Here is a 15,257-nt window from a genome sequence, read left to right as displayed (position 1 = left end):
TAGAACCACCTTATGACCCCAGTTATCCTGTTTCAGGGTGTATATTCAGAGGTAGTGGTAATAGCATAATGAAGATATTTGCACACCCATGTTCATTGAAGCATTATGCACAAAAATCAATGTATACAATAACCTATGTCTGTTAACACATGTTAGATAAAAAAAATTGTGACATCTATTATCACACCCCCCCAAACACACACACATACACACACAACATGATTATTTAGCTTTCTTCAGCTTTCAAAAAAGAGGAAAGCCTCCCACATGATAGGCCAGACAGCACGTGATCAAGCACTTGAGCAGCATAGAAACAGCACAAGATCAATGATCAACATCCTAATTGTGTGGGAGGGTGGATGATTACTTAGTGTCCCTCTCTGAGATGGATTTAGAAACTCCCTTTCTAAAAGTCATTAGCTACTATCTCTGAAGGTCACCTCCAACACATGAACCCCTAGATTGCAGCAACTCAGTGGCAATTTACTCAGAACCCCTCCATTAAGGAAGACTGCTTCTTTTCTGTTTTAAAAATAATCTCCTTATTTTACTCTACCTTCCATTGTCCATCCGTCTCCTTCTTCAGACCTATGAAACAAAGAAATTACATCTCAATGCGCTCAATACTATATCATACACTTAAAAATATAAAGGGGAAGACCTCACACTAAGTATTTTATTCTTACCAGAATAAAATAAGATATGAATGAGAAAGATATGCATGAACATTCTTGAGAAGACATGTTTGGTATAAAGCTATGTGGATACCAAACAAATGGTTACATTTGGGTTTAAAATGATGCATATTTATGTGTGCATGTGTGTGTAGTCTCTGATGGGAATAAGGAATGGTCTGAGTCCCTTGAAATTTCTCAGAGACAACTTTTCAATCCAAGGGGGTCACCTTCTTTTTTTTTCATATCTCAGGGTATCCTGAAGAGTATGCCTTCAGAAATGTTCTCCTGGTTCAGTACACAAATATAAATGTGCAGTATATATACAATATATTTTATATTAATTTTACATATATTTATCATTTATACATATGTTTATAGCAAAAATTTTCTTTTACTTTATTTGCCTAGTCAATGATGTGGGAAAATAAACTGTGAAAACAATTACTTCTACCAAATTAAAAAGCTAGAGGAGCCACAATGGAAGCTTTGTTTCTTTAGTGTATCAAACTATGTTATTTGAATGTCATAAAACAAACATGCTACTATTATCTTTAAAAAATGTGGGATCCTCCTTCCTGTTTATCAAGGCTTCTGTCCTTCCTGATAAATATGTCATTATTTTTTGTTTTGTGTACCTGGTTTGTAAATTTCAGCTTCTGCAAGTTTAGTGGTGATGGAGGATATTCAGTTTTCTAGAGTAGAGTCAATAATAATCTGTTTTTTCCTCCTCTTGAGGTCCAGGAAATCCTGCTTAAAGTGCCTTTCTGCTTGTAATATCAACAAGTGTCTAGATTAATGGCAGCCTGTGATTCTGCAGCATGCCATGAGTCAAAAATTTCAGACTATCTAAAGGTTTAAATTACAATGCCATGAGCTGCCATTCTATAAATACAAACCTTTTTAATATGTTATGTTCAGAAGCAGGGCTAAAGTGTACCGAGCTCAGATATGTTAATATTTTTCTGATTAATATTATTTTTCTGAAATATATCCTGGAGTTCTAGCCTGGGACCATTTTTCAAATCTGTGGACCCAGCAGGAAAACTATCTGCTAAGTCAGTTCTAGCCCCCAAGTATTCATCTATGATGGATGGTGATACTTAGCCATTGTTTCCTTCCAAATTGTGTAAAAATTTGAATGCATGACCAAACAGTTTTGGTGGGACAGATCTGAGACATGGCTCCTAGAATATTTTTCTCTACCTCTCTTAGTCTCTGATGGGAATAAGGGATGGTCTGAGTCCCTTGAAGTTTCTCAGAGATGACTTTTCAGGGGGTCACCCCCTTTTATTTCATATATCAGGGTATCCTGGAGAATATGTCTTGAGAAATGTTCTCATGGTTCAGTAAATAGTTTTCCTATCCTTCTTAGGTCAGAAGAGTCTTAGCATATAATTTGGATTAAGATCAATCACATTAAAATATGTGATTTCTTCTGTAGCTTTGCTTGTGAATAGGTACCAGTTATACCCTGAGATTAATCTGCAGGAGATGGTGAGTTTTACAGTTACAGGGAATCCAGGGAGCTGGAGGTATGGCTCAAGAAGGACATTCTGGGATAAATTAATATAAAAAAGGGCTAGGAAAAGAGTATGTCATAGGTAAGTGATTGGGGCTCCAGGAAGTTTACAGGATTAAAGGAAATTATTTTTCTGAAGATGCTGTTCAACAGCCTCCATAACTAGAGATTAGAATTATCCATTGTTCAGATTCTTAATACCAAGTGCAATAAATTGAAATTTCTGCATCCCAAATTTTTCTTCCTTTTTTCTCTTTGACTCTTCATAGAGATTAATTTATGATATCCTAGCAGCCCCAAGGAGCCTTGTACGTTGTAGCTCAAGAAAGTTTTCACGGGCTGGAGATGTGGCTCAAGCGGTAGCGCGCTCGCCTGGCATGTGTGTGGCCCAGGTTTGATCCTCAGCACCACATACAAACAAAGATGTTGTGTCTGCCGAGAACTAAAAATAAATAAATAAATATTAAAAATTCTCTCTCTCTCTCTCTCTCTCTCTCTTTCTCTTTCTCTCTCTCTCTCTCTTTCTCTCTCTCTCTCTCTCTCTTTCTTTAAAAAAAAGGGAAAAAAAGAAAGTTTTCACTATAGTTACTCTAGGAAGAAAAACAGCAGTATTAGGGTCATGGTAGCAAAGTACATAGTTAGGAATTCAACCCAATGTTTTTAGTTTATTGCATAGTTCCCATGAAAGAAAGAAGATCCTATATGGAGAATAGAAAGACCTCCCAGAGAGCCAGAAAGAAGGGCTTCTAACCAAGAAGTCAGCGAACTATAATACCTACTCAGAAAAAGGAGCAAAACCCTTCTGCCTCAGGGGATACTTTAGTATTTTTCACTATACCTAAGAAATGAAAACCATCTAGGTGTTCATCAATTGATAAATTGATAAATTGTTACACAAACACAATGTAATACTACTCTTCCATTAAAAAAAAGAAATCCTGTAATTTCTGAGGTGAATAGAGTCTGAAGTCATTAAAAAGCCAAATTATATATATTTTTAAATAACTTACATAATTCTTCTCTCTTTTGTTTTTGAAAATACTTGTCTTCTTTGCATAACTATGCCTGCATTCTGTCATGGAATGTATATTCCTAATTGAAATCATCTGCTCATCCCTAAATAAAATGTTTTCTTTTGTGATAGTCACTTTCCCTGTTTATATTTAGGTTGGTCTCTGTAATTTGGTTTGCTTGTACTGTTTCTGTGTAGATTTAGAATTAGGGTGACTTTGGATTCTTGAAATGCATTTGATAGTGTTTCTTCCATTGGTGGGAAGAGGCTAAGAAGCTTTCCATTAATCGTTTTTTTAAATGTTTGGTTGAATTCATTAGTAAAGCCATCAGGTCCTGGGTTTTTCTTCATGGAGAGATTTCTGATTACTCAATGTCCTTATGATAAGTCTGTTTCTTCCTGATTCAGACTTGGTATTTTATATTTCTAGGAATTTATCTACTTATTTTTTGTGAAGTCAAAGTTTTATTTGGAGATGCTTACTTCCCCTACCCCTACTACTAACTACCCCTACTACTAACAACAACTGGACCCACAATAAAAGAAAGAGACATATACTAGAATGCTTGCCCACTATTTCTTTAGGCTATCCAGTTTTTTCACATGTAATTTAATACAGTCATCTCTTATGTTCTTTCACCTGTATGACATCTCTTATAAAGTCTCCTCTTTCATTTTTTATTTTATTTATTTGTGTTTCCTCTCTTTTTTTTACTCTAGATAAAATTTCCCTTCTTAATCCTTTCAATTGTTAATGTCTCAACAGCATCCAGAAAAATCAGAAAATTGGACTTGTCCAGTTCTTTTTCCTTCCTTTCTTCCCCAGAAAGAAGCTGCGAGTTGAAAGTTGCCCCTGACTATATGGTGCTGTACTGGGGTAGGGGAGGATTATGGCAAATGATATTTCTAGTCTTCCCCTGGCTTTAATGTGACTGATTTTATGCTTCCCTGGATTCAATGCAGGAGCTTCTCAATCAGATTCTGGGTTTCCTACAAAGTGAGTTGGTCTGTGTTTTATTGTTGAACCAGTAGGTCTGTGAAGTAAGGGACAAGAAATGTAGGCCTCTTATTCTGCTTTCCAGATGAGATCCTACCAGTCTATGATTTGAGAAGTAAAAGGCTTGTGCATGTCATTTTCTTCCTGCAAGCCATATTGTGTACTCAGAGTCCATCCTACACAACAGCCCTTAAAATCATTATCTCAACATATGGCCTAAGTGCAGAGCCACTTGAGTTTCCAAGGTATTGCACTTCAATTAGGACTGTAGATGTTAATTATAATGAGCTCTGGCCCAAGAGGAGCCAGAATGTTGCTTAATTGTTGTTACTGTTTGCCATGGAATTGTAGCCATTTTCACAGATCTCCGCACTGTGTTTGAGTACCAGGGCCAAAACTATTCTATAAACCCATTACGTGGTGTCTGTCTTCTTGGACCACAGCCAGCACTAAATTTGAATCAGTAAGGACTCAGTTTTAGGCAGAATGATTTAGGAGACAGGAAGATATTAAAAGAAAGTTCTAAAATATAGTCTATTTTTTAGGAAAAGTAGCCAAAGAAGGAATAACAAGAAGCAGGGCTTCCTTCCAGGGTTGGGATACATGCCTTGTTGGGGAGAGTGGACCTGCAGCCCATTGCATAATGGAAAATTTTCTTGCTCCTCTTGGGCCAGAGCTCATCCAAAGTCCAAATGCTGAAGCAAGCAAGGAGGAAGCTGTGGGCAGGATTGTTGATTGGTAAGCCTACAACTGAAGTGATTCTAGCAACAAAATTTGTTGGAGGTTGTGTAAGACTTGTCATTGGTTGACAAGTCTTACAAGAGTGGAAGAAGAACAAGAACAAGAACAAGAGTGGAAGCACAGGCAACTAGAGAAGCCTCATCCTTCTGCAATGTTCCTCCATCTCCTTCTAGTGACAAGGCTTATCAATGTCATATGCCATCTGAAAAAGGAGATACATTCAAGGGGCCAGCCCTAACATCACAAATCAGGTTAATAAGGGATAGTTCTGCTAATCAATGAAAGGCAACTAATTGATTCAAAACTATGGATGAATTTCGAAAAATAGACAGCATGAATGTAGACCACAGACTGTATGTTTCTATTTTTTTTATAAAAATCTTGAGAAAGTAAAACTGCATTGCCATACAACACGGTAGTGGTTGCCTGAGTTCACCACACTGGGGACAGAGATTACTAGAAAGAGGTATCTGAGAACATTTAAGGTAATAAAAAGATGCTAAATCTGATCTGTGGAAATGACATAATTGTATCCAGACAGTTAAAGGGGATGAATTTTATTACATATACATTTTACTTCAATGTAGCCATGTAAATAATCTGTAGTATTTTCTATTGTTCTCTCAGCCACTTTATTTCTTTAATCTTTTTAAAAATATTGTTTAGTTGTCAATGAACCTTTATTTAGAACCCAGTGTCCCACACATTCTAGGCAAGCACTGAACCACTGAGCCACAAACCTAGCCCTCTTTAATATCTTTACATTCATTGATTTAATTCTCAAAAAATTTGCCATGGTTGTCAATTTTTTGAGCTTCTGAGCTCTTAATGGAGGATTAACTCCAACACATGTACATGTCTTAGCAGAGTCATTTTTTTTTAAACTGGAGAATTTAGATTAAAAAAAAATTAGGTTGATGAAATTCAAAAAGTATGACTTTTACATCCACTAAGAATATGTTTTGGTACTATCTTTCTGTAATTAAATTTCCCTCCAATACTTTTCAAAGCAGAATGTCTATTTTGATGTTATTTTCTGCCCCTTCTTGTATGAAAAACAGATCTCTAGTTACTCATAACTAGAGCCCAATATGATAATTTACCAGTCAGGAAACTTTTAAGACACCTACATTCTAACATGACTTTATTAACTGTAATAGTTCTGAACAGTAGATCTCAATCAAAAAATTTCTTGGGAAGGCAATACTGAGCTAATACAATAACTGTTGCTGAGGTGTACACTTTAGGAAAAGTATAATTATCAGTTAATCAATAAAGATAAGGACCGATTGATTAATTTTGGTGGACAAAACCCATCCACAGGTTATGCCTAGACCAATCACAAGGCATATTCCAAAAATCACATATTAATGATTGTCCTATAGGTATGATTTTTTAAAATAATTCCAACTAAATGAGACTATTAAAGTCTATTTATTGATCACTGGATACACTAAAAGGGTCTGCCACAATAACTTACATTTTGGCAGAGACTCAAAGACAGACAAAGGAGTGGGAAAGTTGGCAGGACTTCAAGTTTGCTTGAATTGGAGACTGTTGCCATGGAGAAGCTATAACTTGGCTAAATCAAAGCAGGGCATCCTATGTGATTCACTAGGAGAGCATACTTGGCATTTTCTGATTGGTCCTAAGTTGAGAGCAAGAACAGAAATTAGGAAATTGACAGTTAATAATCAAGCTCTGGTCATTTTGAACTGGCTGTTACAAAAGCCATTATTTACCTTCTTGTATTATTATTTAAGACAGCAATCTAGCTTCTTACCAGTCTGATTTACAGAAGACTGGCTTCCTTCCCAGGCTGTTTATTGCAGACTCTGAGTTGAATTCCTAGGCAACGTGTTAGAAGTTGTGCATCACAATTCTATTTAATATAAATAACACATTATAGTAATTAAGTGTACACTCTGGACTGTAGTTTCAAACTCTTTGGAATTTTGTGTTGTCATTAACATAAATTAATAATAAATTAATTCATTTGTAGATATGACGCACAACCTACTTTAGAGGACAATGAAATTGAAAGGAGTACAATTAAGTTCTTAAAACATGTTTAGAGCAAAAAAATGCTCAGTAAATGACAACTTCATTATGCATTAAGTATTTATTTTATACATTTAACTATTGAAGTCATTTAACTAAAGTTGAAAATGAAATCTGCATATCAATTGATTAAATTGTTTCTCCTTACTCAGTAAATAATTGATCTAGGTTTAGCAATATGGACACAAAGTAAAATGTCCTCCTTTCTTATTAAAAAACTGTTGTATGATTAATCAATGACTAGAGCAAGTGGGGACAACATTCCACTTGAAAATAATTATTCTCTTCATATATAAGCAAACTATTATAGTCAAAAACTATAGCTAGGAATGCATGAAAAGACATAGGATGTCAATGAAGAGTTTGTTTTCTATGAAAATGGTTTCCAAATACTAGACACATTATGTTATCTTATAATAAATAATCATGTATGGTACAAAGATTTCTGAGAATCATATCAATACTAAAAAACAATTTCTATATTTAGGATGAATTATATATTTTACTATAATGAAGGAAGGGTGTTCTAAATTTACTGATCCATTCTCTGATAATAAATGCAATTCTTCAAGAATTTTTAAAGCAATTAACACTTTTTTCCATTAATATATGTGTGGTATTTAAGTGAAATATAAATGCTTTGAAAAAGGAAATCATGAAATGCAGATAGAATTTTGAAAGCATGCTTAGGATGTTTCCATATATCAGATATGATATTCTGGAAAAAAATATATGAATAAAATTTAAAAATGTATGTTTGCCTATACTTTTAAAAAGTGAAGACAGAATTTTCATATCTATGTTTCAGGGAGATTTGATCCAATTTTAAGAAATATTAAAATGTAACATTCTCTGCTTAGATTGCAAGAGCAAAATGAAATCACAAAATATGGTAATTGACTAGCTAAATATCAGGACAAACTCATAAATTAGTGACATCTGTTAAAATAGAGTGTATAATTTCCTAAGTGCATCCAAGGTTGTACTTTTTATGTCAATTATTCTGTGAGGAAAGGAAGAAAGAGAATGTAATAGAAAACAAGAGGAAGGAATAACCAGAGATGGAGAAATAAAAGTTGTTCTCACAAAAAACTGAGGAGGGAATGGATTTCAGAGTGTGGTCATAGTGGCAAATCATATGGTTACTTAATTAAGACAGTGATGGGAACTATGCTTTAGAGTTGGTTATTAGGAGTTGAATAATGGTTGTCATGGTGACAGAGTAATGTCAGTGAAAGGCAGAGGGCAAAATTACAAGCACTAGTTACAACTTAGTGACTTCTGCTAATCAAAGCTTGAGCCCAGATTCTGGCCACTTTGATTTATTCTCCATTCCCAAAATGGAGAATAAATGTTTGTGCTTTTAAAGCATTCATGCTTTTACCATTAGTCATGCTCTTACTTCAGCCAATAATGCTGATATACCACACATTTTTCTGCCTATGGGAATTTAATTCATCTTCAAGAATCAGAGAAAATATAATTTTTTGATAATGTCTTCTTTTAGACCTCTGAGTAAACTCCTTATTTGTGATCCCATATATCTTACTTCTAAAAATAACATTTCATTTTTATTTTATATTTTAAATTATTTTTGATACATAGAAACATTAAAGTTGTACATATTAATAGGTTACCATGATGTGTTTCAATACATGTATACATTGTAATGTTAATCTATCTACACATATCTCTCTTCTCAAACATTTATTATTTCTATGAGGCGAAAAATTCAATTTTTTTTCTTCTGGCTTTTTGAAATGCACTCTACATTAATGTTATCTAGAATCCCCTGCTGTGCAACAGCATACTAGAACTCCTTGCTCCTAACTGTACATTACCTACAGATCAATGTTTCCCTACCTCTGCCTCACTCCTACTTTCCAGCCTCTGAGAGCTACCATTCTTCTCCCAGAAGAGAAGCATATGGAATATATCTTTCTAAGCCTGGCTTTCTTCGTTTAACATAATACTTAACTCAGTCTCAGCTGCTCTATGTAGTTGTATAAATGATTTTACCATCTAGACAGAAATTCTGTGAAATCAAGGTCATTTCTTACTTGTCAATGTCTGATTCAATGACTTGTCTCTATAATCACTCTGTAAATGTTGAATCTAATTTAAGTCTCTGCAACCAATTTAATTAGCACTCACTGAGTACTACATTATCTGGAATTATGAGAGGTTTGACATTTGTAAAGCAAAAACAACAACAACAAAAAAATTATCTGAGAATGGCCAGGAAGTTAAGCTCCATAAACATACAAATGAATATTCACAACTCTTTGCATAATAGAGACTGTTAAACTGGGCCCAGTGGCACATGCCTGTAATCCCAGTGGCTCCCAGTGGCTCAGGAAGCTGAGGCAGAAAGATTGCAAGTTCAAAGTCAGCCTCAGCAAAAGGGAGGCACTAAGCAAATTAGTGAGCCTCTGACACTAAATAAAATACAAAACAGTGCTGGGGATGTAGCTCAGTGATCAAGTGTCCCTGAGTTCAATCCCTGGTGCCTCCCCAATTTTTTTTTTTAAAGAATAAAGACTGTTAATAGTTTGTTCATTAGAAATTTGAGGAGACCTCTATTGTGAGATTCAGTAGAATAAGTCAAAGAGGGCATTTCAGATAGGAGTAGATTCCAAATAAATATTCAGAATAGAAATCTAGTGCACCAAGAAGAACTAGAGGAGGAAGAAGATGTCCGTAGAGATGGATTCATAAAGGTGAAAGGAAAACCATAAGTGACATAAACCCTGTCTATGGAGTGCCTAGATACCCAATAAAAGATAAAGACTTGGTTTGAAGAATAATAAGGAACAAAAACCTTTCTAAGGCATAAGTGTGCATCTACACTAGAGAAGAGATAGAGATGGGAGATCAATTTAGTTATCTTGGTCTGGAATTGTAGCTCAGTGACAGAGTACTTGCCTAGTGTCACAAGACCCTGGGTTTGATTCCCAGCACCCCAACATAGTTATTTTCTGACTATACCATTGATTATGATAAACTTCATGGATGTATACTTATCTTCAAATTCATGGAGCAATACACAGTAAATATGTATAGTAGCCTTTTGCATGCCAATCATACTTCAGTAACGATTTCTCTAGTTGTTATGATGCATAAGTGAAATAAAGGAACACAATGTTAGAGTTTCATTCCTCACTATAGGAAATGAGAGAAAAGAAGCTGTCCTTGCCCATCACACCACACTATGCCTCTTCACAAACCCAAACCTCTCTTTAAATCTCCAACTTGCACTTCAAGTGATCGGTATGAATCTTTTTGCTATCCATTATAGTTTTTATTTAAACAATATTTGATACAAAGAGAAGCAGAATTAAGTGGGTAAAAACTCAAGATTATCATTAAGCTGACTTTAGTGATGGCCATTTGATTTAACCTCAGAATCTCAGCATGTATCCCTCTTCAATTAATATTGTGTGGCTACTGGTGTTTTGGGAACCATTCTCTCATGTTGGGAATCTACGTAGAATTACCCTGATGTCAGTGCCAAGGAAATCCCTTTAGAATTAATGGGAAACTTTAACTGTGCTCTGAGGCTAACATAATTGTTGTCACTGACCTATGAGTAGAGAAAATGTCCTAGATTTTCGTAATTTATTTCTCAAAGTTTTAAGACCAATTTTTTATCTTGATTTCCCTAAAAGAAAAGACCATTACATCAGGTGTCCAATAAACAATTATAAAATGTTCATCTGTAAACCAAAGTGTGAGGGTAAATTGCTAATTCATTTTTACTATAAACATGAAGACATATATATTTCTTTGAAATATTTCAGTATTTTTATTGTCTTCACATTTTATCCACTTGATTCTTTTCTATTATGTCTCTAAATTGAAGATACCATGGAAAGAAATAATGAGACACAATGTGGCAATTATTCTAAGTATTCTGAGTTCAAAAGCATCATCCTTTTAACACAGAATATACAGGTAAGTCTATAAAGGACCATGCAAAATAATTCTGGATTGTAGAGAAAAACTGATTTCTGATTCAGATGAATAATTTGACTTTGCACTTGAGAAGAGAAGTTGAGTTTTCACTCATTATATTCTGATACAATAGGTCCTAAATAGTATAATGGTTACTGAAAATAAAACATATTTCTCCTGAGTCCACATAAATATTTTCAGCATATTTGTCATTAAGCGTTGCTAAAATAATGATGCAGTTGGCATTTTTTGTATTTTCATATTATTTTTAAAAAGTATTAAAATTCTGAGGGATATTTTAAAAGTGAATAGACCTAAAATATATGGGCAATTTATTTTATTTATTGATTATAAGCCTGTAGTGATAAAATTCTGGAATCTTACCATATTACGTGAGCAAATAGAATAACATTGTATGAAATTCAGTGGGGACAAGAATAAGAAACAGAAATACTAACCAGAATGTGTATAAAACAATGCCTTTGAATAATTATAGTAGGCTTTTATCCAAAACTGTCTGTCTACAGTATGTTAAACCAAAAGTCTTACAATAATTTCTTGAAGAAACAGAAGATGATCTTACCATTATTTAAAACACGTTTTTTTCTGCACTTGAAATAGCATAATTTACAGTTGCCAAATGATATTAAATATATAGCACATTTGGATGACCACTGAACTCAATAAATATATAGTAGATTGTGACTAAATGAGTTTGTAAATTTATTTATTTGTTTATTTATTTATTTTGAAAGACTATATTGATGCCACTCTGGCATATTGGATAAATGCAAAGTATAAGTATTTTAAAGCAAAACCAAAGAGTTTAAAAACCAAATGCATAAATCCTCTTTTTAACTTTTTAAAAAAAAGTTTTAAATTTATTTGTTTTACTCAGTTGTACCTGACAGCAGAGCTCTTTGATTCACTGTACACAAATGGAGCACAATTTTCACTTCTCTGGTTTTACATGAAGTAGGTTTATATCATATGAGCAATCATACATGTACCTATGATAATGATGTTTGTTTCATTCTACCATCTTTCCTATCCCAATTCCTCCTCTCTTCCCCTCCCCTCCCCTCCCTCGACTTTGCCCAATCCAAAGTTTCCTCCTCTCACCCCATGTCCTCCACCATTATGGATTAGCATCCAATTATCAGAGAAAACATTCAGCCTTTGTTTTGGGGGGGGATTGGTTTACTTTGTTCAGCATGATATTCTCCAACTCCATCCATTTACCTGAAATGCCTCTTGAATTTTTGAGCAGAAACATAAATTAGTTTTAACTAACAATGAGGTACTTAAAATGTAAATGTAAAATCATATTTTAGAAGAGTATATTATATTTATACTCCTAAATTTTTCCTGAAATGTTTTTACAAACACAAAAGCACAAGCAGGAAAGCATTTCTAACCAAAGAATATTTCCTCTTAAAAAAAATTAAAGAACCTGAATTCTAATCTCATATGATAGAACAATGACTAAGTTACTGGTATGTAGGAGAAAAGAATTTCTGAAATATACATATTTGATTACTAAATTATTCAATAACATACATAGATATCATACTGAAAAATATGTGTCAGGAAAACAATGAGTTTTAGACTTAAAATTTTACAATAAGGCACTTAACACATTGAAATGATACAATAGATTTCCAAAAGAATGCAACTGGCTACTTCTCAAACTTGTCATAATATTTCCTTTGTGAATATGCTATAACATAACATACATTTGAGTCTGCAAGTTTAAATAGTGAAATAAGTGGGGAAACTATAGGACTGAACAAAAAGCGGATTTTCTTTATCTAGAGAAGATGTTTGAGATTATAGGAGATAGACATTTATTATGAAACATATGCACACTGAATGGAAACTTTGTCAATGAGTCTCATAATATTAGATATGCATATATATATATATATATAGAGAGAGAGACACTTAAAATTAGAGACAAATATTGAGACAGATAATTAAGAGAAATAACTCCACAAATATTTGACGTACAAGATAGAAGTAGGATCGAGAATATGTCAAAATGAATATAAAACAAATTTTTAACTTATTAAGGAATTTTAATGTTTTATATTATGCTTTAATATGTTTTATATTCCTACCCTGTCTTGAAGAATAACTAAATATTTCTTTAAAATATCTCTTGGTGACCTTACCTGTGAAAGTTTACCAAATTATAGAATATATTTCTCAAACACACTGTGACTCTGAACATTTTTTAAAAACTTAGACATCTCTTCATTAAAATGTCTAAAGAATAATTCATTTTAAGTACCAAATTAATCTCATAAATTATGTTTATAACTTATTCTTTAATTCATGGAAAGAAACTTACAGTAAGACAATGATTTTTAAGATGTGAAATGGAAAAATAATTATACCGACCATGAATCTGTACATGGCCATGTACAAAGAGCTTTTCCATCCTAGGAATTCACACAGACATTCCCAGACAATCCCTGTTGTGTGCATAATCCACGATATATTTCTTCTCACAAGACTTCATATACTATGAGTGTGCCAGTTTTCAGGAGATAGCATAGGGTGATTTGAAGTAGAAAAGTCTTCTTTGTATGTTTAGGGTAATTAAAAGGGGTGAGTGAAACATATTCTGCTTATAATCTCAATTGAATTTCTTTACAAATTATGTCTTAGCACAAGCCAGGAATGCCTGAGACAAATCATTCTTCAGCAACCGAATTTATCCTCATGGGATTTACAGATAACCAAAACCTGAAGGTCCTTCTGTTTGTGGTGTTCTCTGCCATCTATCTGGTCACCATGGTGGGGAATCTAGGGTTGGTGGCCTTGATTTACATGGAGCGCCGTCTTCACACACCAATGTACATCTTCCTGGGCAACCTGGCTCTCATGGATTCCTGCTGTTCCTGTGCCATCACTCCCAAGATGCTAGAGAACTTCTTTTCTGAAGACAGAAGGATTTCCCTCTATGAATGCATGGCACAGTTTTATTTTCTCTGTCTTGCTGAGACTGCAGACTGCTTTCTTCTGGCAGCAATGGCCTATGACCGCTATGTGGCCATATGCAGTCCCCTGCAGTACCACTCTCTGATGTCAAAGAAACTCTGCATTCAGATGACTATAGGAACTTTCATAGCTAGTAATCTGCATTCTGTGATTCACACGACCTTTCTATTAAGGCTAACTTTCTGCAGATCTCATAAAATTGATCACTTTTTCTGTGATATCCTTCCCCTTTATAGACTCTCCTGTACTGACCCTTTTATTAATGAACTAATGATATATATTTTTTCAATGCCAATTCAAATCTTTACTATTTCCACTGTCTTGATTTCTTATCTTTGCATTATTTTCACTATTTTCAGAATGAAATCTAAGGAGGGGAGAGGTAGAGCATTTTCAACTTGTGCATCCCATTTTCTGTCAGTCTCAATATTCTACATTTGTCTTCTCACATATATCCGACCATTCAAAGAAGAGTATAAAGGTATACTAGTGTCAATATTTTATACAGTAGTAATTCCCTTACTAAATCCTTTTATATATAGTCTGAGAAATAAGGAAGTGATAAATGTTCTCAAAAAAGTCATGAGGACTTACAACATTCTTAAACTTCATCCTCTGCTGCAAACAGTTTTTAATTTTTGGAAATGCTTTCATAAATAATGAACATAAAAAATATTTTTTTCTTTTACATTACATACTTGTTTAATTCATGAGGTCGTGTTTGCTAAAATATATGTTAGTAGAATTTCCAAATTGTTTGACAAATCTTAATTCAAATTACATAGCCAGAGTAAATCAAGAGAAACTTGATAGTAACTGCTATGCCAGCTTTCATTAGTTTCATTAAATTTTGAGAAAGTACTGTTCCAAATCTCAGTAAATCAACATAGTATCATAATTTAAAGTTTAAATATTAGGAGTCTTCTTTGATTAATGTTTTCTAGTTACTAATCAAAAGCTTATTTGATTTTAACGTAGAGTGTTTGTAACACTTAAAATTCCTAGACTACAACTGACATAGGATTGCTGTATGTATACACATGGATGTATAACCAATGTGATCCTGCAATTTGTACAAGTGGAAAAATGAGAATTCATACCCTATTTAAATCAAATATATGATATGTCAAGATCATTGTATTGTCTTGAGCAACTAATAAAAAAAATTCCTAGACTAAAAAGTAAAATAATTTCTTTTCAGAAAACTGGCTTTGCTTCCCCCCCCCCCACAAAACAGGTTATCTTTTAAAAGAGATAGAAACCAGACATAAAGAAATACAGTAATCTGCA

General features: G+C 33.7%; 1 protein-coding gene across 1 annotated transcript; it reads left to right on the top strand.

The window, feature by feature from the left end:
- Nucleotides 1–13,646: 13,646 nt before the first annotated feature.
- On the top strand, nucleotides 13,647–14,627 carry LOC143407873 (olfactory receptor 5K16-like). Its single transcript, XM_076867037.2, has one exon. It carries the CDS (start codon nucleotides 13,647–13,649, stop codon nucleotides 14,625–14,627), a length of 981 nt encoding a protein of 326 aa, XP_076723152.1.
- The last annotated feature ends 630 nt before the right edge of the window (nucleotides 14,628–15,257 follow it).

The sequence above is a fragment of the Callospermophilus lateralis genome, chromosome 10, assembly GCF_048772815.1.
Source record: "Callospermophilus lateralis isolate mCalLat2 chromosome 10, mCalLat2.hap1, whole genome shotgun sequence".
NCBI lineage: Eukaryota > Metazoa > Chordata > Mammalia > Rodentia > Sciuridae > Callospermophilus > Callospermophilus lateralis.
This window is presented reverse-complemented; position numbering and strand designations above follow the sequence as displayed.